Source organism: Antechinus flavipes, chromosome 1 (genome assembly GCF_016432865.1).
Source record: "Antechinus flavipes isolate AdamAnt ecotype Samford, QLD, Australia chromosome 1, AdamAnt_v2, whole genome shotgun sequence".
NCBI classification, from domain to species: Eukaryota; Metazoa; Chordata; class Mammalia; order Dasyuromorphia; family Dasyuridae; genus Antechinus; species Antechinus flavipes.
Window position 1 is genome coordinate 559625921 of NC_067398.1, and position 26947 is coordinate 559652867.

At 35.0% G+C, this 26947-nt stretch overlaps 1 protein-coding gene across 1 annotated transcript in view; it reads right to left on the reverse strand.

Moving 5' to 3' along the window:
- Positions 1 to 2767: 2767 nt before the first annotated feature.
- The window catches only part of LY86 (lymphocyte antigen 86), a 136249-nt gene continuing 112069 nt past the window's right edge, over positions 2768 to 26947 (reverse strand). Inside the window, exons 4-5 of the mRNA XM_051970732.1 lie at positions 11955 to 12007; positions 2768 to 7012 (exon numbers count right to left, since the gene is read on the reverse strand). Coding sequence (XP_051826692.1) covers positions 6929 to 7012; positions 11955 to 12007 — 137 coding nt within the window. The 3' untranslated portion in view covers positions 2768 to 6928. The remainder of the gene's footprint in view (positions 7013 to 11954; positions 12008 to 26947) is intronic.

A 26947-nucleotide genomic window follows, 5' to 3' on the forward strand; every position in this document is an offset into this window, starting at 1 on the left:
GTATATATGAATGAATGTATGATGCATACAAACAGATCTATAGGTGGATATACACATATGTATCATATATGTATATGTGACACATAGGAATGCCTATATCTGCCTATATGACATATGTATATTATTTATTTATTTATTTAAGTTATAATCCATAAATAAGCAAATATATGGTATAGATATGTGATTTTAATTGTATAGAGAACTCTAGATGAGGAAACTCCTGCCAATGTAGATTGCAATTATTCTGCAACTTAATATTTTTCTTACAAGTCATATATGATCTTATATATAAAGTTGCCTTTGGCACTGAAAGGTTATATAACCTGTTCATAATCACATGCCCTGTATATATCAGAAGCAGGATTTACTCTATTTCCTATATAACATTTCCTCTCACACCTTCTATAAACTAAATAAATAATATCTATGTATTTGTAAGTATTACTATTTTTAAATGCATGTAGATAGTATTATTACTAATGAAAAAAAAATAGGAACCTTTAATTAGCAAGAAAGCAGAGCAAAGATAGTCTGTTCCAACTTTCTGCCATTTAGTGTTATTAAATGTCTCCCCATAGTCAATAGAAACATAAATAATTTGTATCTCAATCAATCAATCAATCAATACACATTTATTAAGTCCTGCTATGTGACAGGCACTATATTAAACTATGTCCTGGGCACTAGATGATTGGAGCATGATGGGAGTTGAAGGAGCAAAAAAGATAAATAATGCATGAATTTATCCCTAGCTCTGATAGACTTAGCAGGAGTCTGTACTTGTGGTCAGGAATAGGTGAAAGAAATTTATTCATTCCAATCAGGATGGATTGGGACCTTCCTTGGGGAAGGGGTGGGGTGGGGGAGCAGTGTGTAAGCTATAAAAAGGCCTTAATAGTTCTCTAGGGACCTATGTGGAGCAGATGACTTTAGTGAATCCTTTCTAACAAAAGAGCTGAGTCATTTGTCCCAGAGCAGTCTTACAAAAAAAAAAAAAAAAAAAAGTCTGCTGCCTTGCCCACAAATAATTGTCTTCAGTATATGGAGGGTTGTCAATGTGAGAAAAGTCATTCTCAGATGACAGAACTAAGAGCCACAGAGGAAAACATCAGACTTATGCTAGAAGTTAAACTTAAATTACAAGTTCCAGGGTCATGCAAATTTTTTTTCAAAAAATTAAGGAAATGACATTAAAATTTCAGATGTTGAATTCCAAAATGCAAAATATTTATGATTTTGTTTTGAAACAAATATTTTCATCTGCCCCATTTTTTTTTTTTTTTTGGTTTAAGAATAAAAATAAAAGTATCAATGGACACATTTTGAAAAAAAACTTTGTTGAATAGAGTGAATGTACACCCCAAGGTGATGTAGGATTAGTGAATCCTTCTTCATTTGAATATTTTTTTCTCTTGAAGTCTTTATGCAAAAAGTTAGGTGACCATTTGTTTGATGTAAGTTGTAAAGGAATTCTTTTTTTCAAGGATGGGTTAGGGTAGATAGCTCCTGAGTTTCTTCTAAATCTAAAATTTTGTCATCATATATTTTCTGAATCAGTGGACACTACTGGTACAACCAAGAATTTGCTGGTAAATATTTAACAACTGGTTTCTACTCTCTCTCTTCCCTCTAAAAAAAGTATCCATGATACTTTTTAAACTTTTAAGACTTTTAAACCTAATCTGGAAAAATCTGTTGATTTTCTCTATAACTTTCTTAAGTCTAGAGAGCAATGAAGCATCAACTCAAAATCTAATTTGTAGCATTTACTGATTTCTGGGGTAAAAATGAAAATTTAATAGTTACTTCTCATGAACCACTTTGAGCTGGTTCTAGCATACACCTGGGTACAACTATTAGATGTTAAGAGTCTGAGAAATTTCTGGATATTCAAACAAAAGCTTTATATTTTAAAAGACTGGGAACCATTGTGTCATGATAAAAGGACCAGAGTATACACATTTAGGGTATAGATCATATGGAGAAGCTTTATTGTTATTACAAGACACAGCAGGGAGAGATTAGCTCATTCACAGCTTTCCTCTGTCAACTAACTGAATTTTCAATACAAACAATCTCTTACCAATAAATGTAACATAGGAAATAGAAAGAATGGGGGGAAATCAGTCTGGTTTTGGAGGCTAGCCAGAGGTTTGCTGATCTGGCATTGGCCCCAGGGGAATGAAGGCAAGGCAGTTTTGTTGTGCTAAGGTTGCAATAAGGTTGCAACAGCTGAGCTTGGAGTCAGGAAGAGCTGAGTTTTAAATCATTTCTCAGATACTTACTATCTGTGTTACTGAAACCAACTCATTTAACTTCTCTGAGCCTTAGATTCCCTTCTCTGAGAAAAAGGAGTTGAATTTGATAGTCTATAAATTCCCATCAAATGCTTAATCTATGAACCAATGACTAGCATGGGAACCAGAAAAAAAAAGAGCAAGATATAAACAAGGAAAGGGGAGTGTCTGTTTTTCTTATACTGAAAAGAAGTCTAGTTTAAAGATAGAATCACTGGACATACTAAGAGAGGGAAGAGAACAAGGTCCCCTCTTTATTTCTACAACTGGTAGCATATGGCCATATGACCAGAGTTTAAGGAAACCGAACCAAAGATAAAAAAAAAAAATCACAACAGAGAAAATTAAAGAAAAAAAAAGATAAAAATTTCTATTTCTTTCTTCTAAGCTTTTGAAGAATATGGGCTTATTGGAGAATAAATTGCTATTTGGAGAGTCTTTTGTTAAAAAACCACACTGATTCATGAGAATGAAAATTATGCAGTTAATTTTATTATGAAGGGAAGAGAGAAATCACATTTATTGACTGAACATTCACCTCTATGTATTATCCTTTGTAGATCTTTGCCTGTACACCAATACAGAAAACTTTACAACTGAATGGAAGATTCTGATATTTCCATAGAATCTTAAAGATGGTAAGTCCCCCCCCCCCCAAAAAAAAATAAAACTGGTAAGTTCCTCAAAATTAAAACAAGGTAGGAGTTTGCATGATTCCCCCACAGGGTCTGCTTGGTCTCAGGGAGACAACACACCGTGATACTATTCGGTCATATCTATGGAGTAAGAGACTTCTTTACCTTTTTTAATGTTAATTTTATAACATAAATAACCTTTTTTATGAGAAGATGCTTATCTTTGACAATGTTCTCTCTCTTTTTTTCCCTTTCTTCCTTCCTTTTGCAATTGGGGTTGTATGACTTATTCAGAATCACACAGTTAATAAGTATTAAGTATCTGAATCTAGATATGAACCCAGGTTCTCCTGACTTCAGAGCCAGTACTCTATCCACTGTGCCATCTAGCTGCCCCTTCTCTTTTTTATTTTAAAAAATGTACTGTGTTAATGGACACATCCTTGTCTTAAATTCTGGTCCTTGTAAAGAAAATATTTATTAATGGTTTGTAAAAATTTGTAATAATTAGAACAATCTTTAATCCCAAAAATGTACAGAAAGTAGTGGGTCTCCTTTCACTTGAAATCTTTATGCAAAAGTTAAATGACTATTTATTATATATCAGTTGTAAAGGGATTCTTTTTTCATGTACAGGTTATGGTACCTTCTAGATCTAAAATTTTGTCATAGCTTTTTGTCCTCATATATTTTCTGAATCAGTGGGCACTATTGTTACAACCAAGACTATTTATTTAACAAAATTTTTATTTAAATTTTAAAATATTTAACAACTGCTTCTCCAAAAAGTACCCATGACAATTTTTAAGCTTAATCTGAAAAAAATTGGATGATTTTATTCTATCACTTCTTTAATTCTAGAAATCAGTGAAACAAGAAATTGAGTCCTGATTTGAAACTTTTACTGATTTCTGGGGTATAACTTTTCACATGGAAAATTTGACAACTAGCCAGTTTGAGCTGGTTCCAGCATATACCTGGTACAATTATTAGTGGTTGATGTTACATATGTACACACAAAGAGTCTGGAAAACAATATAAAATGTCCAGCATTTGATTTAGATTTTTTCCACTTCCCCTTTTTTCTCCATTCTTCTTCACCTACCTTCTCCCCCTTCCCAATCCTTTCCTCCTGTAATACCTATAGCTACTTTATTTCCTTTTGAGATATTAATTTTTGATAATCATTCAAAATATATAAAGGTTCCAAGAGTATTTACATTTTAAGAGGGATTCCTGAAGAATCTCTCAAGATACAAAGCAGTGATTTTATAATGATGAAATTTATGATAGTTGGATAGACCCTCGAATTCTGATTTCTTAATAGAAGGGAATTTGTTGGAAAATGAAGCCCAATGATTGTGGATATTTTTAATAACTATATCTTCCCAATATATTCCAAACTCTGCCACCAGTGAGTCTGCTTCCTACTTCTACAGTCAAGATAATCCTACACATTTGTGCTCTCCTAATAATGTCTGCACTCACAGGTATACACATAAATACCAAATACCCACAATATGTTTTGGAAGGGGAAGGAAAAGTCATTGGGAAGGAAGTAGGTGACTGGAATAAAAAATGAGGTTGCCTTTTTTCCCCCTCTTTGCAATAACTTGTAGCAGTATCCAATACGACATATGTGATATGTTGAATACACAGAGGATGGCCAAGTCCTATTCCATGCACATATGCTTGCTGAACAAGGACAGCAAGATTATTGGCTCATGACAGTTATTTCACTTGAACATTTATACAATTTTAGGACCAGATCCCAGTCTTATACCCTGTGCTATGAGCTATTTGTCATTGTCACGAGTCTGGAAATAGGAAGATGCACTATCATGCTTGGCATGGGCTTTATTGTATTTCTATTTTTCAATAGCCCAGGAATACACAGAAGATGCCAGTGTATTCCACTTTGCAACTTTCCTCATTGTGATTTTGATATATTATGGGTCAGCATAAGAAATTAAATGAGAATTTTTTTGGAATATTTTTCATAAGTCACAAATGACATATAAAGACTAACAGACAACATAGTTTAGAAATTCAGAAATGCATAAAATATAAGTATAGTATAATATAATATCAACATATTTTATATTTTATACTGTAAGTGCCCCATAAGAGAAAAAGAAAAAAAATTCAAACTTCTTCTCTGGTATAAGGGGAAGAGTGCAAAAATTTCATGTTGATTTTCCAAATTGGGGACATCACATCTCTAACCCCTGTGATATGGAATGGATAACTACAGTCATGCCAGGTTCTTCCCAGGGGAGATACATACATACATACATACATATATACATATACATATTCTTTACAAATAATGATTATTAGGAGCTAACTTTTCTTTTAAATTTCAGATTTTGTTTTAAAGCCTTGTTTATTGGTACTGCCACGAATGTAATTCAGACATGCATGTTGAAATCAGTAAAACTTTGTGGATTTAACTTGAAAGTAAAACTCAAGTTATCCTTTTAGGTCTTAGGTAAGTCCTCTGTGTTCCAGCCCAGTAGTAGAGCCAAGCTGGCTAGGAAATTGGGGTCAATGACTTCAAAATGGAGGGGCATATTGATATATGCTGACAGATTAGTAAGAGACTAAAGAAGCAATTTCTTTTCTTGGCTCCAGCAATCTACGGCAGCTTTAAGATTATAGGAAAATAAGGGGTTCTACTGTCATAGGAGACAGGAAGGTGGTTCAGTGGATAGAGTGCAGGACTCCTCAGACTCTTACTAGCTGTGTGCCACTTAACTTCTGTTTGCTTTAATCCAGTGGAGAAGGAAATAGCAAATTACTGCAGTATCTTTGCCAAGAAAACCCCATGGACAAGGATGGGTCATAGCATCACATGACATGACAAAAAACTGAGTAACAACTGTCAGGACTCTTCAGCATTAAGAAAGATGCAGAAAGGGAACCTAGTCATTTGTCACTGGGTCTAGGAATATGTTTCCATATTTGAATAAATGCATTCAAGCCTGACTAAGGTAGGGCTTGTGAACATTTAAGGATTAGAAAACTTGCACCTTTGAGGAAAACCATGGATATGATTCTTTTACTCAAATTCTCAGAGGTTTCTCTTCTCTGCTTATCTCTTGAGAAAAAGAGTTTGACAGAAGAGTCGGAAGTAGGTCAGCCATTTGAACTCAGTGTAAGGATAAACTTTAATTAATAATTAGAATGGTCTTGAATTGGAACAGGCTGTATATGAAGTAGGGAATGAGTTTTGAGAGGGGTATTTGTGTAAAGGGTAGACGACCACTTGTTTGGAGAGGGGGTAGGAATCCATGTATTAGAAGTAGGATGGGATTAGATCTCTAATGTGACTTTCCATCTGTGTCTAATATGATTCCCTATCTTGTGTCTAATATGTCTGTACAACTATGATGCTACTAATGAGCATTTAGTCCATGGTGTCATCTCAGATTTACCTCTAATACCAGATTTATTTTATATTCTGTGGGTGCTGGGCCTCTGACATGGTTTCATTTGCAAGAATAATAGACATTTCTATAAAGCCCCAAGTTTAGTTTGAGATCTGGTTCCTTTGCTTCAACACCAGGCATTAGGGAGATGAAATTAAATTTCAAATTCAATATAGTACTTAAATGCTTTAAATAAACCACAGGTTAATACTGTGGAGTGGATTCCTTATTCGTTTAAACTCCTTGGGTAGATCCCCAAGGAATCAAAAAGGATGAGCATTTGGTCTGTGATGATCAATTAGGAAACAGCAAATGAGGACCAAGGAGTGCTTAACTACTAATGTTAGGCTCATTAGATACAGATAGATAATTTCATGGGACTAATTATACCCAAGAGTTCTGGGACATCTGCTCCTGGGGCTTAAATCAGCACCTGAGGCTTCTGGTAAAAATTGGTTGTCGCTGACATTGGGGTTTCTTGGATAGCTTGCCTAATTGCAGGGATTTGAGCTTTCCATTCAGCCACACACGGTCATGCTCTTGAATTTGAGGAAAGAATGGTGGATCAGTAGCTAATAACAGTGATGTTGGCACAAGTAATGGTGAAATTATTTTCATTGTGTAGCCTCAATAAGATGTGATATTCTCCCTAAAAGAAACAAAAACAAAATATTAGGCTAATTTCCCTTGGACTGTGATTCAAAGAGCCATAAAGAAAATGCTTTATGAGAAGAATGACATGAGTATTTCATGATTCCCACCTCACAGCTGGACTTTTCAGAAACATTGATATCTCAGAGTATATATTTTTACTTCCCCTCTGCTCTTGGAGCTAGTGCTTAATCAATATAAGGAAGATCTTAGCTGATGGGTATCTCACCTCCCAGCTATTTTATTGTTCTAGTATTGAACTGCTATAATTTTTTAAAGTTACATGTTTTATGATTTTAACAAAACTGACTTAAAAGAGGTGTGGCAATTATGAGCAAATGTTCACCTTAAACTTTCTCAACTTCTTTATTTAAATTGAAAAAAATCCTATTTTCTCTAGTAGACAGCCCAGGATGAGATCCATAGGAAATACTCACAAAAGACTCACTAATGAGAAACATACTTCATTTTTTTCTTCTAGTAAAGCTATTAGCCAGGATTATTTTTATTTGAGGCAAGGACCACAAATAAATCACACCTTATATAAATGGCATGAAACTCACCCTCCTGTTGAGAAGGTGCAATACCACTATGAAGTGGCAGAATAAAGACTGAGGACACTGATATTAGGTCATTGCTGATAGATATAGTGAGGATTGGGCATTAGAGAGTAGGGAAGAAGTGTGGATAAGTTTGAATTAGAGTGTGTTCTCTTACTTTCCTAGTTTCAAATCTTGCTAACTGTATATTGAGCTTTGTTGTTTTTGTATTGCTTACAGATGATAACTATTATCAGCTCCCTCTAAATCTGGCAATACGGCACCTTGGGGTACAGTCTGTGTCATTTTACCATGGTAGAAATAAGAAATGTTCAAATAATAGAAAGATAATATGTTCAGGTTTAGGAAAGTTTACTAGGAAGGTATGCCAGCATGGAAGTAACGAATTCCAGCTGGAACCATGTTGGGCAGCTCTGGTTTCTTTCTTTTTTAAAAAAAAATATTTTTCCCCAATTACATGTGAAAACATTTTTTGACATTTTGATTTTAAGTTTTGGGTTCTAAATTCTATTCCCTCTCCTGAAATGGTAAGCAATCTGATATAGATTATATATATGCAATCATGTAGAACATATTTCCATATTAGTCATTTTGTGGAAGAAAACTCAAAAAAAGAAAAAGAAAGTGAAAAAAAAATAGTATACTTTGGTTTTTATTCAGATGCCATCAGTTCTTTTTTGGAGAAAGATAACATTTTTCATCAGGAGTCCTTTGGGACTGTCTTAGATTGAAATTCTAGTTTCTTAATGCTCAGAATGACTATATCACCAGAGTAGTGAGGATAGGACAGAGAACAGTTAACCAATGATCTGAGGAGCAAAGCCAGGAAACTGAATTGCTTCCATCTGAATTGTCTTAGGAAGATTCTGAAGATCACCTGGCAGGATAAGATACCAGACAGGGAGGTCCTTTTTCAAACTAAACTGTCAAGCATTCCATCTCCATTGCAGAAGGCATAACCCTGTTGGGCTGGTCATATTGTTCAAATTCCAAAAGTCCACTTGCCACAAAGATTATTTTATGGAGAACTTACACATCACAAGATGGTCAGAAAAAAGTGATACAAGGACATTCAAGATCTCTCTGAAGAACGTTAGGATTGATTGTATGACATGGAAGACATTGGCACAGGACTGCCCAGTATGTCATACCCTTATCAGAGAAGGTACAGGCTCTATGGGCAAAGCAGAATTGAATTAGCTCAGAAGAAATGCAAGAGGCACAAAGTTAGAGAATCCACCCCAAATGCTAATAGATACTATTTGTGTTCGACCTTTGGCAAAACATTCCAAGTTTGCTTTGATCTGATCTGCTACAGTCGAACACACTTGTAACTCAACTCTAACAGTGATGTCAATTTGGTCCTTTTTGAGAATGAAGGGCCATAACCACAGGAGCCAGGAATCTGGTTCTTTCTTGGCAATTGTTTGGTTTAGGTCTTAATTCACAACTTACACTGGACAGAATAGTCCTGAGTTTGAATACTGCCTCAGTCACTTTCTGTGAACTTGTATGTCACTTAACCTACTCAAGTTTAGTTTCCTCATCTGTGAAATGAGGTTAATTATATCATCTCACAGGGTGGTTGTGAAAATCAAATGAAAATAAATAAGATTTATTAAGTTCCTATTATGTGTCAGGCACTTTACAAGTATTATCCCATTTAATGTTCACAACAACTCTACAAGGTAGGTGATATTATTTCCATTTTTATAGTTGAGGAAATTGAGCCAAACAGAAGTTAAGTGACTTCATTTGAACTTAGGTTTTCTTAATTTTAGGTTCAAGGCTCTATCCACTGTGTCATTTAGCTGCCTTGCTATCATTGTTGTTGATAGGATGATGAGATTGATGAGGATGATGAGATTGATGATGATGATGAAGAGGAGGAGCAGGAGAAGGAGGAAGGAAATGTTAAGGGATCTTAAGGATTCCAATCTGGCCCTGGTTTAAAGAAAGGCAACTGAAGGGAGGCCTTATCTCTTGTTTTCTTTCTCAGAAAGTCCCTACAACCAGAGGGAGATGAAGACATCTCTGGCTAAGCTATGGATCTTGGATTTCTAATTGATAGTCTGGGATCTTATCTGAATCTATGGTGATAAGGGAAAATTTGGGGATTCTTCTTCAGTTTTGTGATTAAGAGAGCTTTAGAAACACAAAATCTCCAGGTTTTGTATCTTTGCCATATTCTTGAGCTTCATCTTGGTCAAAATCACTTTGTATGTCTTAATTCATTAAATGATGCTATAATGATTTATAATAATCCAACACCTATAGAGGTATTGGATTAGACTGTTTAAATTTTATTAATTTGTTGTTTTGAGATTTTATACACACACGTATGTGTATGTATATACATTTATTTGTTTTAAAAAAATAGCTCTTTGCCTCTTAGATTTTTCATTAGGGGAAACTAACAAAGATGCTGTTAAACTGTAAATAAAATCCATCATTGCAGAAAATATTATATAACCGATGGTAGTAGTCAGAGTAGTCTTCTCAGAAAAGGAAAAACATTCCATTAATAAAAAAGAAAACAAATGAAGAAGACTTTTGGGGTAAAGATTCTCTCTTTACCTTGTTCATGGTTCTATAGAATTAGACTGAAAGACAAAGAGAAGAAAAATCTGGAGAAGAGACCTAGAGGGTAGAAATCAGAAATTGCTGGCCAAAAATGAAAATGAAAGCCAAGGGGCCCTCATGAAATGATTCCCCAAGTAAAAGATACTCAGAGATGGAAAATGAAGAGAAAATATATAAAAGAAAGATTCAAGGCTGAATGAAGGATAGGAGTTTTTATAAGAGAAGATGTTTTCCTGGAGTCACATCTAAATTTGAGAGGGATGAAGAAATAATAAGTTGGTTTTGTTGTTATTGTTTATTAGTTTTAGATAATGATGTGTAAACATCCTCTAAGGAATACCCAAACCCAAGCCATGGTTTTTCAACTTGGACAATCCTTAGCTGTTCCCTGATGGATTTATCCAACACACTAGAGTGTGCTGAGTTCCTCTTGTTCTCTGCTTTCATTTCAAGTATCCAGTTCATATTTTTAATGATCATACAGGTTCCAAATGATGTCTTTTATGCTATGTCTCATATTCAAGTTATCATTAGAAATAGGCTACTTATACTCACTATGAGTACTTCTGTTTCCCTCTCAATCACTACTGTTTTTTAAATTTTTGATGTTCCTAACCATATAATATATTTGGCCATGGTGACACAAGAAACAGATAAAAATACAAAATGATACCCTATCTTCTTCTTCTTCTTCTTCTTCTTCTTCTTCTTCTTCTTCTTCTTCTTCTTCTTCTTCTTCTTCTTCTTCTTCTTCTTCTTCTTCTTCTTCTTCTTCTTCTTCTTCTTCTTCCCTTCTTCTTCTTCTTCCCTTCTTCTTCTTCTTCTTCTTCTTCTTCTTCTTCCCTTCTTCTTCTTCTTCTTCTTCTTCTTCTTCCCTTCTTCTTCTTCTTCTTCTTGTTCTTCTTCTTCTTCTTCTTCCCTTCTTGTTCTTCTTCTTCTTGTTCTTCTTCTTGTTCTTCTTCTTCTTCTTCTTCTTCTTCTTCTTCTTCTTCTTCTTCTTCTTCTTCTTCTTCTTCTTCCTTAAGAAGCATCATCTTTAGAATGCAGTGCTTAGAATCAGGATGACCTGACCAGAGTTCAAATACAACCTCAGACATTTCCTAGCTGTACAATTTTAGGAGCTACTTAACCTTTGTCTGACTCAGTTTTCTCAATTGTAAAATTGGGCTAAACCCAGGATTGTTGTGAATATCAAATGAAATGGTACTTGTAAGTGCTTAGCATAATGCTTAGACTATAGTAAGTGCTTAATAAATAATTTGGAGCAGTGAGATGGTACAATGAATTAGTGCCAGGTCTGGAGTCAGAAACACTCATTTTTTTGAGTTCAAAGATGACCTCAGATATTTATTAATTATGTGACCCTAGGCAAGTCACTTAACCATGTTTACCTCAGTTTCCACATTTGTAAAATGAGCTGGAAAGGGAAATGGCAAACCACTCCAGGATCTTTGCCAAGAAAACCTCAAAAAAGATCACAAAGAGTCCGATACAACTAAACAACAACATCAGCAACAAAACAAATGATTATTCTTTTCCCTTTTCCTCCAACCCTTTCAGCTTGGTAGAATTTTCCAAAGGTAGAATTTCATTGGCAAAGCCTTCAGGAATCCAAATTTATCTCCATTTCAGTAAGAGGCATGGGGGAAGAACTTCTATGGAAGAAGGAAATGCAGGAAAAGAAGGAACATGTGAAATATTGAACAGATATGAAAGATTTAGATAAAGGCAAAGCTGACTCAAGGTGTAAGCATTTGTGTGCTTGGGAGAACTCTAAACTACTAGGAAATAACTTACCTTGCCAATTGGAAAGGAAGGATTATCGATCTTTCCAGCATAGTAGATCTTTTCTGAAAAACAGATAGAAGACAGAGAGTCATTATTCAATATTATGAAAGAAATATAAGCATTTAAATCTCTTATAATCTTGATGTGCCATTTTTTGCATTAGTATAATAGTAATGATAAATATGAAATCAAAGTTGAGAGCAGGGCAGGGCCAGGATATGAGTATGGCTGTGACCTGTATTTGTTTCTTTCATCACTAGCCATAGGGCCAAGGACCAGAGACTGAACTGCTTAGGCTTGAAGAGTGGTATTGTGTTTCTATGTGTACTAGTAGGGTGAAGTAGACTGGAGCTATGGAAACTTCTATTTAGCAGGCTAGTGGTTTGGAATGGTGTTATGTAAAAATAGGAGTGTTTGTCCTAGTCAAACTAATCAATAAATGCAAATTAATGGTTTTGAGCAATGAGTAACCTTTTTAAAAGAGCCATTAATCCAAGATCTTGTGTATAGTAGGTGCCCAATATGCAATGTGTTCATGTCCCAAAAGTCTTCATGCAATTTTAAGCCTGAATATTCAGAAGTATGAATAACATAAATTCATAAACATTACTTAAATTTCTTTTATATTTATTTAGTTTTATGAATTTTGGATAATAAATTTGTAGATTTAACAGTTTCTGGATGACACTTTCTCAGACTAGTGAATCAGTAGAGGAAGTTTTCTTTTTGACTCTCTCAGTTACCTCTTGTATATCCATCTGACTTTCTTTGATAAGATCATGTCAAAATTGTTCTGGAGACATTCACAGAGGAGGCAGAAGAGAAGAGAAGGGACTAAGCATTTAAAAAATATATCATGTCTACTATGTGCCAGACACTGTGCTAAGCATTCTTTATGAATGTTATCTTATTTGATTCAAACCTCATTCTTTGGATAATCTTAAGGCTAGCATTACAAATGCAACCAATGACACTTTCAGATCCTAAGTGGCAGCTGATGAAGGTTTTTACAAAGTTCAAAAATTAACTAAAGCCAAGATTTATAGTATAAGATGATAATTATGTTGAATTTGTATAAGAAATTTAAATTTAAGAAACATAAGGAATTAAGCTTTCAAATGTTCTTTTTTTTGTAAGCGTGTTTCTAAAGTCATTAAAACTCAGAATTGCATTTGATCATCTCATGTGTCTACTGACTAATTAAAGGATTGTCAGATGGAATATGTTTCTTAGAAAAAGTTATCTTTTTATTCCTTAATATATATGTATATATGTATATGTATATATGTATACACAGTGCTCCCAGCATATACCATATACTGACATATAGTAAGAACTTAAAATTTATTGATTGGATTTGGGCTGCTGTAGTATTTTTCAGTGTCAGGAATTAGCAAGGATAGCTTTCCCCCCTTCTTTTTAAATAACATTTTATTTTCTCCAATTACATGTAAAGACAATTTTAAAATTCATTTAAGAAAAGATGTTAAGTTACAAATTTTCTCCTCTCTCCCTCACTTCCCCTTCCCTAAGATAGTATGCAATTTGATATAGGTTATAGAAATGTAATCATGTAAAACACATTTTCGTGTTAGTCATGTTGTAAAAGAAGAAACAGGCCAAAAGAAAAAAAAACACAAAAAATAAAGAAAATGAAAATACTATGCTTAGATTTACATTTAAATTCCATCAGTTCTTTCTCTGTGTGTGGATAGCATTTTTTGTCATCAGTCTTCTGGAATTGTCTTGGATCATTGTATTGCTAAGAAGATTAAAGTCAGATTTAAGAAGATTTAAGTTGATCATCATGGAAAGTTGCTGATATAGTGTACAATGTTCTCCTGATTCTACTCACTTCATTTTGCATCAGCTTATATTAAATCTTTCCAGGTTTTTCTAAAATCTACTTAGTTATCATTTCTTATAATATAATAGTATTCCACTACATTGATATATCCCAAATTGCTCGGCTTTCCCCCAATGGATGGGCATTCCTTCAGTTTTCAATTCTTTGTCACCACAAAAAAGATCTGCTATATATATATTTTTTATGTTTTGGTCTTTTCCTTCTTTTATGATTTTTTTTTTTTAGGATATAGATCTATCAGTGGTATTGCTGGATCAAAGGTGTGTACAGTTTTATAATACTTTGGGCATAATTTCAAATTGTATTTGAAAATGGCTAGATCAGTTCACAACTCCACCAGCAGTGTAATTAATGTTTCAATTTTCCCAGATCCTCTCCACCATTTATCATTTTCCTTTTCTGTCATAAAAGTCAAAGGGATTTTTTTTGGAAGATGATTGATAAAATGCTATCATTCCAAAGGTAATATTCCTTATAAAATTGCTTTCTGGGGCAGCCAGGTGATGCAGTAAATAGAGCACAACCATAAAGTCAGGAGGACCTGAGTTCAAATTTGGTCTCAGACACATAATACTTCCTAGCTGTGTGACGCAGGGCAAGTCACTTAACCCCAATTGCCTCAGCAAAAAAATAAATAAATAAATAAAAATAAAAAATAAAATAAAATTGCTTTTCCCATTGCCTTCCGATTAGTTGAAGTGCCCAGTCCATTCTTGGTGTAGACTCTCTCTTTGTTAAAGATCATCAAATCTTTAATGTAAATAATAATGTAATATTGTAAATAATGTAAAAATAAGTCATTTTATCCTTTTCTTACGTTAGATTTTGTTAGGAGGAAAGGAAAATTTTGAGTAGGAAGACTGTGGCCTCCTTATGAAGAAAGATGCTTACAAGGAGAAAGCATATCATGGAATATCAGATTTTGAATGAATTTTAGTGATTATTTAATCAAATTTCCTAGATGATTTATTTGCCTAAGGTCTTTCAGTAGGTCAGAGACAGAGATAGAGAGAGAGCTCAAGGATCTGGATTTCAAGAGCAATATCTTTTCCAGATTCACATACTATCTCCAGGCAATAAAAGGAGCCTGAGATGCTAAAGATAACATTGATTTCTTTCACAGTTTTGTCTAAGCCTGACCTTTGGGGAAGAAGTTCTACCACTAGAGTTTTTGTACCTCATGATGTAGGCATATCCAAGAGATAGAAGAAATCCATAGAGCCTCTGAAAGTTCATGGTAGGACAACCTCTAAACTGAGGCTGATTAGTTATGGTTTAGCAATTGGAATAAGCAGGGAACCATATGGAATTTTCAATTTAAAAATTAATTATTATTATTATTATTTTGGAATTTCCAATTTTTAAGTCAGAATGAGGCCTCCAACAAAGATGATGCCCTTGATGTCCAGGAAATCAAAGGGTAAAAAATAAATATAAGCTTGGAGGCACTAGTTAGCTGGAACAGTTCTATATTCTAAAAAAGTTTGATACTTAGGGACAGGAATGTGCTTCTAGACAGGGAATGCCCATTCTAGTCAAGGTTAAGCAGGACAGACAGGGCTTACCCCATCCTCTCTTTATTAGAAGAAAAGCCACTGTTGTTTTATTTTTAATTTCCCTCCCTTGTCTGATAATTGGGTGTATGTGGTCTCTAATGGCTTTTCTAAAAAAAGGTCTACATCAAACAAAGCATTAAATTTAAAAAATGAAGGTAGAGACCCTTCCTCCTCTTATGAACAAGAAAGACTGCCATATCTGAGGATTTTAGACTTTTTTTTTTTTTACCCATCAGCCCTTATATCAAGGTAGGTGTTTAATAATGCTTATTAATCATAAAGCTATCTCTCTGTTGAAGCTAGAGATCATTTCATATATAAGCTTTGTACCTATGTCCTCCAGGGACCTATTGTATGCTGCTTTGTGAACAATAATAAGCACTTAATACATGTTTGTGGTTTTTTTAATGTCTTGAGGCACCTTGAAAATCAGTAACTCCTGCTTCATGTAAGAGAAAGGAGTCTGTTGGGTTATTGCAAACTGCCTGTAATCCCAGCCATTGCAAAATGAGGATTTTGGCTGCTACTTTCTCTTCTTCTTGAGAAATTTAAGGACTTTCCCCTTACATTCCTCATTTCCGACAAGGCATGAGAGCTGCTGAGAAGCTACTGTGATCACTATGTTTTATTGTCCTATGGTGTGTGTCCTGCCCCCTCCCTTAGTGTGCTTTCTCTTCATGGTTTCTATATTTCACCTTGCCCTGTAAAGGGCACATGAAACTCTGGGAAGGCCTCATTGAGAAAAAAAATGATGTTTCATTGAATTTTATCCATTCATTCATTCATTTATGCATTTAACCTCTAGGGACCACAGTCACTCATTTGCAAAAAGAGAGAGTTCAGATGAGCTAATCTTTACAATTTCTTCCTGCCTTAAATCTGTGGTCCTATGTTCTTGCCCTGTAGATAAAATGTTGACTTCAAAAGAGGGATAATGAATAATAGTGAGTTAGGGGACTATACAGAAGGGGAGGAATTTGAGTGGATCTTTGATACTTGATGGAAAACCTAATTATTGCTAATTCACTTCCCACAGTGTTTGATTTACACCTGGGAAGTAGGTTCCTTACAGAAGTCTCACAAATCCCTCTGAGATAAACATAAGCCTGCTTGGCAAGGCTGCTGTAGACATCCCCACATGTCAAGCCCTTGAGGATTGGGTGTGAGACAGAAAGAATGCAGAAACTGGGCTGAAAAACCCAGATGGAGAATTGTACTCAAGCTCCCGTGTGCCTGTGTGCTCTTAGACAAATCCCATAATCTATACTAGACTCTCTAAGATGGAGATTTTTTGTTCTTCTTTGGGTATTGTGGAAAGAAATTTAACTAACCCCAAACTACAGTCATTTGGTCAATATGGTTTTGTATTGTTTTGATCATTGATTCCAACTTTCTTTTGTGGATCTCCCCTGGGCTACCATTCTGTGCCATTCATTGCTTGTTCATTTCCAGTTCAGCAAGATCCACCTCTGAGGAATTCCACCCTAACAGTTAACATGTCTACTAACTATCTTTCGATGCTCACTTAGGGCCCCCACATCAACCAGTCTGTGCTCCCCACTATTAACACGTTCTTAACTGAGGTGAGAGATTTTCATTAAGTAGGTCTCTGGCAGTTTCCAATTTTAAATTGAGTTTTTGGGAGGGAGCTTGAGAATTGCTACAAGTAACTCATGAAGCTTCCTCACCTCCTTCTTGCACCCCATCCTCCCCCATGAAACAACACCTAAAATTAACTTTTCACTCCTTTCCTTCTCAGATTTTCTTTCATGGCGAGATTCTTTTAATTAACATTCTCACACTACTATAAAAAGACCCCGTAGTACATCTGCACCCACTTCTTCCTTTCCTTCATTGGAAACCTTTATTAATTTTTAAGTGGCTTTGGTGTTTTGCTGGATTTCAGGTTTGGGAGAGTGAAGTTAATTTTTTTTTACCTTAGTTTTTTTTAATGGTTTGGTTCTTTTCTTAGAAACTTCGTTGGGGTAAGGCATAGCATCATTATTTAAAAATAAATATCATTTTAAAGAGATATTGCTGAATTAGAAGTTCCTAAAAGCTTTTCATTTCAGACCAAGATGATTACATTAGAGGACATTTAAAATTGTTTCAGTATTGTTTTATATTCCAATGTAATTGATTCTATGATAGCCTCAGAAATTTTCCTTTTTTGGGGGAGGAGAGGTATTAGTGGTTCAGATCTGTGTTTTTCTTTGTGTTGAAAACACTTTCCCTGTTTCAACTAAGCACCCATTGTCTTAGATTATAAATTCTTTGAAGGCAAGTATTGTCTTTGCTTTTTTTATGTGTCCCCAGTGCTTTAACACAATGACTGACCCATAATAGGTGTTTAATAAATGATTATTGATTAATTAATTGAGAATTGCCTGGACTGGAGACACTTACATGAACTGATACTAAATGAAGTGAGTAGAACCAGGAGAACATTGTGCACAGCAACAACAAAATTATGCGATCATCAATTCTAATGGACTTGGCTCTTTGCAGCAATGAGTTGATTCAGGCTAATTCCAATGTTCTTGTGTTGGAGAGAGCCATCTGCACCCAGAGAGAGGAGTGTAGGAACTGAGTGTCTATCATAACATAGTGTTTTCATTTTTTTGTTGTTTGCTTGTATTTGTTTCTTTCTCATCTCCCCCCCCCCCCCCTTTTGAGCTGATTTTTCTTGTGCAGCATGATAATTGTGGACATATGTATAGAAGAATTCCACAAGTTTAACATATATTGGATTATTTGCCTTCCAGGAAGGGGGTGAGGGGAAGGAAGGGAGAAAAAATTTGGAACACAATTTGGTAAGGGTGACTGTTGAAAACTCTCTATACATATGTTTTGAAGATAAAAAACCTTTTTTAAAAAAGAAAATTGCCTAGAACCAATCAGAAGTAGCTTGCCTAAAATGGTATGTCCTGGGGAAGAGCTCTACTATCTCTGATGTTCTCTGAGGGGTCAACCTCCCCTTCCCTCTTCTCCTCTGCAGAAAACACAGCCACTCATCTATTAGCTTTAAAACTTGTCCTGGGTCTTTTCTAGGGTGATTCAACTTCATCTTTTCTGTTCACCTAGTTCCTTTTCTACATCTGCTCCAGGAAAAGACCTTCTCCATATATTTGCTTCTTAGAGGCTTCTCTAGCGATCACGTGCACAAGGACTTCCTGACAGGGCTCCCCCTTGTTGCTCCTGTTCCTATTTCCAATGAAATAGGTCTTCTTAAGACTCATAAGATGCACTATTATCCACCAATTACCATGAGTTTGAATCTCAAAGGAGGACTCTCCACAATTTTATTATATGCCTCTTTCAACGGAACTCTCTCTAGCTCAATAATTTTCCTGGATTTGCTCCTTAATGATTAATGGATCACCTTATACTCTCTCCATCCCAGTGATTCTAAACTTTAGGGTGCTGATATACAAATCCACCTGCTGAATCCCTTATTCCTTAACACCTCTTTCCTTTCCCACCCCAACAACGATGTCTTCTTGTAGATCTTCCTGCCCTTCCGTCTGTGCTTTCTCCTTCTCTGAAATTAACAAACCTTCCTTTCATCTTATATCTTTTTATTTCTCTCCCCATTCATCATATAGTTCTCACTATAGTCTTATTATCTCCTTATGACTTTATTTTAAATAAGCATTTATTAAATACCAAATTTAATAAATAATTATTGTTATGCTAAGTACTTTACAATTAGGAATCTCACAACAACCCTGCAAGAAAGGTGCTATTATTTCCCCATCTTACAGTTGAGGAAACTGAGGCAGACAGAAGGTAAGTGATTTGCTCAGAATCACATAGCTAGTAAATGTTTTAAGACTATATTGGAATTCAGGTTTTCTTTATTCCAAGCTCAGCGTCCTTTCCATTATGCCATCCAGCTGTGAGCATCCTTTACATTATTGAAAACATTTTCTCTCATGTCTCCTGTCCCTCCCCAACTCCACTCAACCCAGTAGTTGTAGTGGAATACGTTGCTCCTTAGTGATATTTTCAAAACCATCATTCAGTACTATCTCCTCTTTTGAAATTCACTGTAACATTTTCTTTTCCTCTTCAGTGAGTTTAGTGCCCGGCTCAAACATAGTCTTTCCAAACCAATTTATGCCTTTCTGTTGGGGGAACTTCAATCTATATACTGATGTTGACACAAATACCCTAATTTTCCATTTCTTTAATTGACTCAATTTTCATGAATTCATCTAATTTAAATGCAAAGATGATTATACTCTTGATCTTGTGATCACCCACAAGTATCCCATTTCTATGTTCACAAACTCCAAAATTCTTCTCTCAGATTGTAATCTTTTATCCTTACATATTTCCCTATGCCTAATAACTGCCCAACTGGATCCTTCAAATTCTCCTTGACTCCCATTACCTTTGCCCCTCTATTCTTTCTCAGGTCATTGGTCTTGTACTCTTCTTCATTCTTTTTTTTTCTACACCTTTATAAATCAATTCAGTTTAATACCATCCTCAATTCTTGAATACTTTACTCTTCTTTTTATTGCCAATAGCAGTTTGCCAAACCCCACACTCAGTTTACTCCCACTTTTTGCCCCTTCACTCTTGTTCTATTGAATGAAACTAAAAGAAATGACAAAACTGAGCTTCCTGGATTCTATATAAATTTATATAGTCTGAGCTCATCTTGGCCTTCCCAGCTAACCAACTTTCCATAGAAGCTAGTTTCAATAGTTCTCATCTCTGTTCAAGCTCCCTACGTTACTCCCATTCTTACCCTCTCAGTTAAAGGCTTCAGCTCATACACACTTCATTTCCCTTTATGTACTGTCTTCCCTCATTAGAATGTAAGCGCTTGGAGAGTGGGGATCACCTTATTTGCTTATTTTTCTATTTCCAGTCTTTAACAGGGTGCCTGACGTATAGCAAACACTTCATAAATGTTCTGTTTGCTTTTCTTTCTAATTTTCAATTTACCACTTTCTTCATTATGTTGTGGCTGCTTCTCAAGTCACATAAGTGATCTTTATATTTATAAAGCATTTTTCATGTTTATATTTATATATTAGACTATAGTCCAATATTTACATTGGACTACATGTTTATCTATTGGTCTATATATAACTTAAGCTTTTAAATAGATTTAAAATGTTATTTAATATGTGCTTAATATATATTTTAAACTTTAATGATATTTAATCTGTAACATATTTCAATATCATCTATTTAAAGAGCATGATCTATTTAAAATTGGTGGGGAATCCAGATATCATCCTAATCCTCTCATCTTATAGATGACAAAATTGATATTCAGAAGAGTAAAGATATTTTATCTGTAGTCTTACAGTTCTTAAACGTCAGAATCTAGATTAGAACCCTGTCTTATGACTGATTCCAACTTCAAGGTTCTTTGTTCTGTATTACAATTTTACTTACTTTCTCTAGCTCTTGTCATCTCTTTTAAGATATGTAAACTAGAACGGCACATAGTATTCTGGGTACAGACATATCCTGGTTTTATGTTTGATAGGGTGATACCTTATATTTTGTTTATAAAACCTTTCTTTAGATACTCAGCAGTTTGTTGGCGCTTCTTGCCACAGTCGTTCATCTTACTATTTTCTTCTGGTGAGAGTTATTTTATGTTGACTATGAGATCTATTTCTTGGGTTATAACTACTATCTTGGACCTTTGGTTTATTTCTCCCTTAATGTATTACTTTATACTCCCACTGAACTGTGTTGACCATTTTTCTACCCCTTTATGCAGATACATAGGCTCTTACTTATCTTTCTTTTGGCTTGGTATTTTACTACCTAAGAGTCTGGAGTTTTTTCTGTTCACTTTTTCAGATTGTTTATAAAATGTTTAGATAAACCTGACATCAAGACTAATACCTGGGTGATCACACTGTTTACTTTTCTCCATCCATTGATGTGCCCATTTATTTATATATTCTGTTTGAACTAAGCTAATTTTTGATCTTTGAGAAAACAGTTGAGGTGTGCTTATAGTTAATATAGTAGAAAGAGTATTGAATTTGAAGTTGGAGAATTTGTGTTCAGATACTAGCTCAGCCATTCACTGCCTCTGTCACTTAATCTCTTTTAACTACAGGTTTTTTTAATCTGAAAAATGAAAAGATTGAACTCCATGAATTTTAAGAGAGGATATTATATGAGACACCATTTTCCATGCCCCTATATCTACCTTCTCTGTTGAGCCTGATTCTAAAATGTACACAATGATACTGATCCTGCCAAATATATTTTCTTCTCCTAGTAGGGAATAATCTTTATGTGAGGGTATTGGTGGAAAATAAAAATATTATATTGAACTCATCAGTTTTGTATACCAAAGTATGATAAGACAGTTATCCCTTCCACATCATGACTTTCCCTATTATGGTTTCACTATATCATGGGTTTACATTAGAAATTAAATGGGAAATTTTGGAGAGTTTTGTGGACTCTGTAGATGACATGCTAAGGTCAGTAAGTAACTCAGAAAAAGTTTAGAAACTCATAAATGCAGGAAATATATTTAAAGTATTGAATAATATCAAATATTTTATCTTTCACTACCATATAATTCAGATTTTTTCTTTGATAGGAAGGGAGAGCCAAAAAATTTTATGTGGATTTTCCAAGTGATAAGGGTACTGTAGAAGGATTAGAAGGGGTAACTATAGTCCACTTATATTCCACCTATCTAGAAAGTATTAAATGGGAGAATTTTCCAGGGAATTGAATTCTTTGGCATTTCAGTTAAAAAAACCCACAAACAAACCAAGATATAGTTTATGATGTTTGAATTTTCATTACATGATGCTAAAATTTGAAACAATTCATATTTGAATGATATGTTCAGAAGACCAGGCAAAGAATGGTCCTTTTCTACTTAGGAATGCCAGCCAAAGAATGGTCCTTTTCTATATAGGGGTGTTGGGAGAGAATCTGCTCTTTTAAAATGTAATGCCCAACAGAAGAGAAGAATCTTTGTATAATCTGGGCAAGAAGTATTCTTCAGTTTGGTACAACCACTCTGACCTTCTTATTCATTTAGATTTTCAGTCCCTACAGGGGAGATCCTGTAGAAAGAATTAGAGTGCAAGATAGGCGACCTGGATTTTAATAATCTATCTCTGATTAATTAGTTGCATGATTTTTTAGGAAAGAGTATTGGACAAGGATATAAAAAGCTGGGCTTTTATTGTTCCATCTGGATCTGTTTAATCTTGGGCAAGTCACTGAAGCTTTCTGAGGTATTTTTCTCATCTCTAAAATGAGGGATGTAGATTCTATGAAGCTTAATGTTTTTAGCTGTAAAATTTTATGGCTCTATCTTGGGCCATATATGTAATCCAGGCTCTATATTGGACTATATATATAGAAAAGAAAAGCCTGTTAAGAGCCTTTTCTTGCATAATTTTCAAAGCCAAAAAGCCAAAAATTCAACAGATTCTTCTAGAGGCTACTGTTACCTATTGCCTTGAAACTCCTCAGTCTGGCATTTAAACCTCACCACTGCTTGACTCAAGCTAAACTTGCCAGTCTGATCTCATCCTGTTCTCTTTCACAACTCACTCTCATTTCCTATTCTCTTACTTTCCTATCTTCATAATTCCTAGAAGGTACTCCTCCCTCCTATAGAATTCCCTCTGTTCCTCCAAGACTTACTCCAGGTACCACTTCCTCCTGCTGAAAGGTTCATTCTCATTCTCTCTCTCTCTCTCTCTCTCTCTCTCTCTCTCTCTCTCTCTCTCTCTCTCTCTCTCTCTCTCTCTCTCTCTCTCTCTCTCTTCTCTCTCTCTCTCTTCTCTCTCTCCTGTCTCTCTGTCTCCTCTCTTTCTTTCTCTCTGTCTCTCTCCATTTTCTCTCTTTCTTTCTCTCTCTCTCTGTCTTCCCCCCTACTCTTTTTCTCTCTTTTCCCCCAGAATTTGAATATCTCCTTTGCCCTGATGAGACTTTAGCTTTTATTAAGTATTCTGTGTTCATTTACCATTACCCATGACTTAACCTGTTAACCACACATGCCATAAAATGGACAGAGAGTATCATGGACACAATGAATATAACTTGGATAGACTTTGACATACAGTGAAGGATAGAAATCCTGACATGCTTGGTTCATGGAGTCATGAGAGTTGGACACAACTGCCCAGCAGCCAAAGAATGCTAGCCTCTTGAGGGATCATTTCATTTTTGTCTTTCTTTCCCCAGCACTGCCTAGCCCAGATGGTAGATGCTTAAGAAATGCTTATGTATTGATTTGGTTTCTTTTCATTTTGCTTTTGAAGGAAAAGGTTTCCCTTAAGAGGCTGGCCTTCACTCCAGGACCACCATATTTTCTTGATTCCAAACAATTTCAGGAAAGGTGTGAGGGGTTTCTGCTACTACAATGATTACATTACTATCATCTCTGCTTCTGAGTGAATTCTGAAGTGGTTCCTAAGCTATGTGCACCCAGGGGATTGAAACTTATATGACAGAGAATAAAACATGAAGGAAATAAAGGGACAGAAGTCCTAGGAAATGGAGCCTGTCATTTGGGTACTTGAATCTTTGCCTCTATAAGAAATGATATCAAGACTCTCTCTCCTGAAGAAAGGCCAAGAATAATAGTCTTTGTCAGCCATAAGAAAAGGAGTGGTTGGGGCCCAGGTTCTTCTCCCACCAGCCTAAGAAATAAAATATCATGACCTTCTAAACCTGCCAAGGCTTTAGTACTGCCCCAGGGACCTTGTTAATATAGGCTTATATTTCTAAGATGGATCACTCCAGGAACTCAGAGTTCATTTTTCAGAAATCCCTAATCAGCTTTATTTACCAGGTTGCATGTAGGCAGTGTAAACTTCATAGGCAGGAGCTGGCAAGTAATGGAAACTCCACAGCTGTGATAAGAATTATAAGAGAGAACCATTCTCTAGTTTTATTTTTTTCTCCCTTAGCATGTCTCCCACAGCTGAGTAATGTCATGAATGATTATGATAGCATAGTATGTACCCGTACCAGTCAATGAGTCAATAAGCATTCATTAAATGCTGCCTATGTTTCAGGTAGTGTGATAACTGCTGGGCATACAACAAAAGGCAAAACAAAACAAAACCAGCCTCTTCCTGTAGGGGAAAACGGTAAATACCTAGGTACATACAACTAGGTGGCTCAGTGGGTACAGCTCGGGACCTGGAGATAGCAAGACCTGAGTTTGAATACAGCCTCAGACACTTACATAGTTGTATGACTCTTGGCAAATTAATTGACCTCTATCTGCTAATAATAGCATTTATCTCCCAGGGTTGTGAGGTTCAAATGAGATGATATTTGTAAAGCACTTAGCATCATGCTTGGCAAATACTTACTCTTTTCTCCTTCCCATACAAGAAATAAGCAGAACACATGAAAATAATCTGAAAGGGGAAGGTACTGGCAGGTGGAAGGCCAGGAAAAGCCTTCGTCAGAAGGTGGGATTTGAATTGAAACTTGAAGGAAGTCAGAGAAGCTAAAAGGTAAAAGCAAGAAAGTACAGTATTTCAGACATAAGAGGTATCTAGGACACCGGAATGGAGATTGCAGATAGAGTGGTATGTTTAAGAACTGTAAGTAAGCCAATTTATAATTAAAAGCTTATAATAGCTTGGAGGGGAGAATGGTATAAAAAGATTGGAAAAGTAAGATCAGGTTATGAAGAGTTCCAAATGCCAAGCAGAGAACTTTATAATGAACTTGATGACAAAATTCTAATACATATCTTTAAGGGGAATGGCTAATAAATGTCCAGAAAAGAAAGAAGTGATCATAAAGTCAGATTGATAGGTCAGGCAGATTAACTTTAATTTTTTTTAAAAATAGGATTATCTAACTGATATATCATGGAAATGTTTTTATGTAATTTACCCAGATTCTAGCAAAGCATTTATAATGTATCCTATGCTAGTTTTGTGGACTAGAAAACAGTTTAAGAACTTGTTGAATAGGTAGCTTCTCAAAGAGTGGCCATTAATGTGTCAATGTCAAACTCAATTTGGAAAAGAGTATCTAGGGGGAATATCCCAGGGATTTCCCCTGGGCCCTTGCTTTTTTTTTTTTTTTTTTTTTTTTAATAAACATCTTTATCAATGAAAGCTATAACATTGGATTAAATTTAATAGGATAAAGTATAGTAGAATTTAAAAAATCAAATATCGAGGGGATTAATAGAATATAAGCTCAATAAACAACAACACTGTGTTCTTTGTTGTAGTTCTGGATATCATATTTTAAGGAGGGCCACCAGAATGGTGAAGGACTTCAGATTCATGTCATAGAAGGTTATATATATATATATATATATATTCAAAGATTGGGGAAAGCCAGGGAAAATTTCCAAAATCAAGAGATGGAACAGAAAGGATCCAGAATACAGATGGGACTATACCAGGCTACTTCTGAGGTTCCTTTCAACTATGAGATACTTTGATTTTATGTCATGCTGCTACTAAAACTGTGAATATTTTTATCTTTTAATTTAATTTATCTTTTAATTCCATTCACCAAACCTTTATTAAGTCCCTATTGTTTGTATCCAGGAATCAATAAACATTTATTAATCACTTACTAAGCTTAGTAAAAGACAGTCTCAGCTCTCAAGGAGATCATATTTCAATGGGGAGACAACATATAAGAAATTAGGTAAAAACAAGATAAATATAGGATAAATTGGAAATGATCAACAGAACAAAGGCAGAACCCTGTCATATATCCTGGAGAAGATATAATATTTTAAAAAGATGTGTTCCCTGTCCTCATGGAGCTTAATGCTTCATACGAGGGTATGACATACATAGGAACCTGTAATAAATAATAGTATATGGTAAGTGCATTGGAAACGTGCCATATGAGACCTGAGTGAGAACAGAAAAGACTTCATGACATGTAATCTGGGCTTTAGAGTTTGGTTAAGAATTCAACAAAGCACTATACCATAGTGAATAGGAAGCTCAGTGGCCTTGGATCAAGAAAAATCTGAATTAAAATCCTGCCTTTGACATATACTGAACTGGGTGACCCTAGATAAGTCACTTAACTTTTCAGTATTCCAGACAACTATTTAAAGTTGTAAGTTGAAGATAAGGTACCAGAAGTTCCCTATATCAATAAAATAAAAAGCATAATAATAATTAACAACAACAATAAATAATAAATAATTCAGTAACTCAATAGATAAAGAAGAAATATTTTAATTCCTTGTTCCTAGCAGAGTGCTGGGTACATAATAAGGACTTAACAAATATTTTGAGTTGAATTAAATTAAATTGAACCCCATCAACTAACTAATCTGTTTTCCCATTGCCTTAGTTGAATTTGTTGGTAAACTCATTGGATTTGTGTGTGATATTAAAACCAAGGCTATGATATCAGGTTAAGTCTTGGGTAATGGTCCTAAGTACCAGTAGAGTACCTGGTATAGGTCTGGAAACTTGAATCAATTTGACCACATAGGAGGATTGAAAGGGAAGTATAGAATCAATCCAAGAAGATGATTCAAGATGAAGGAAGTTGTAAAAATTAGAGCTGATCAAAGATAGAGCTGAAGATCAAAGACAGAACACCACCAG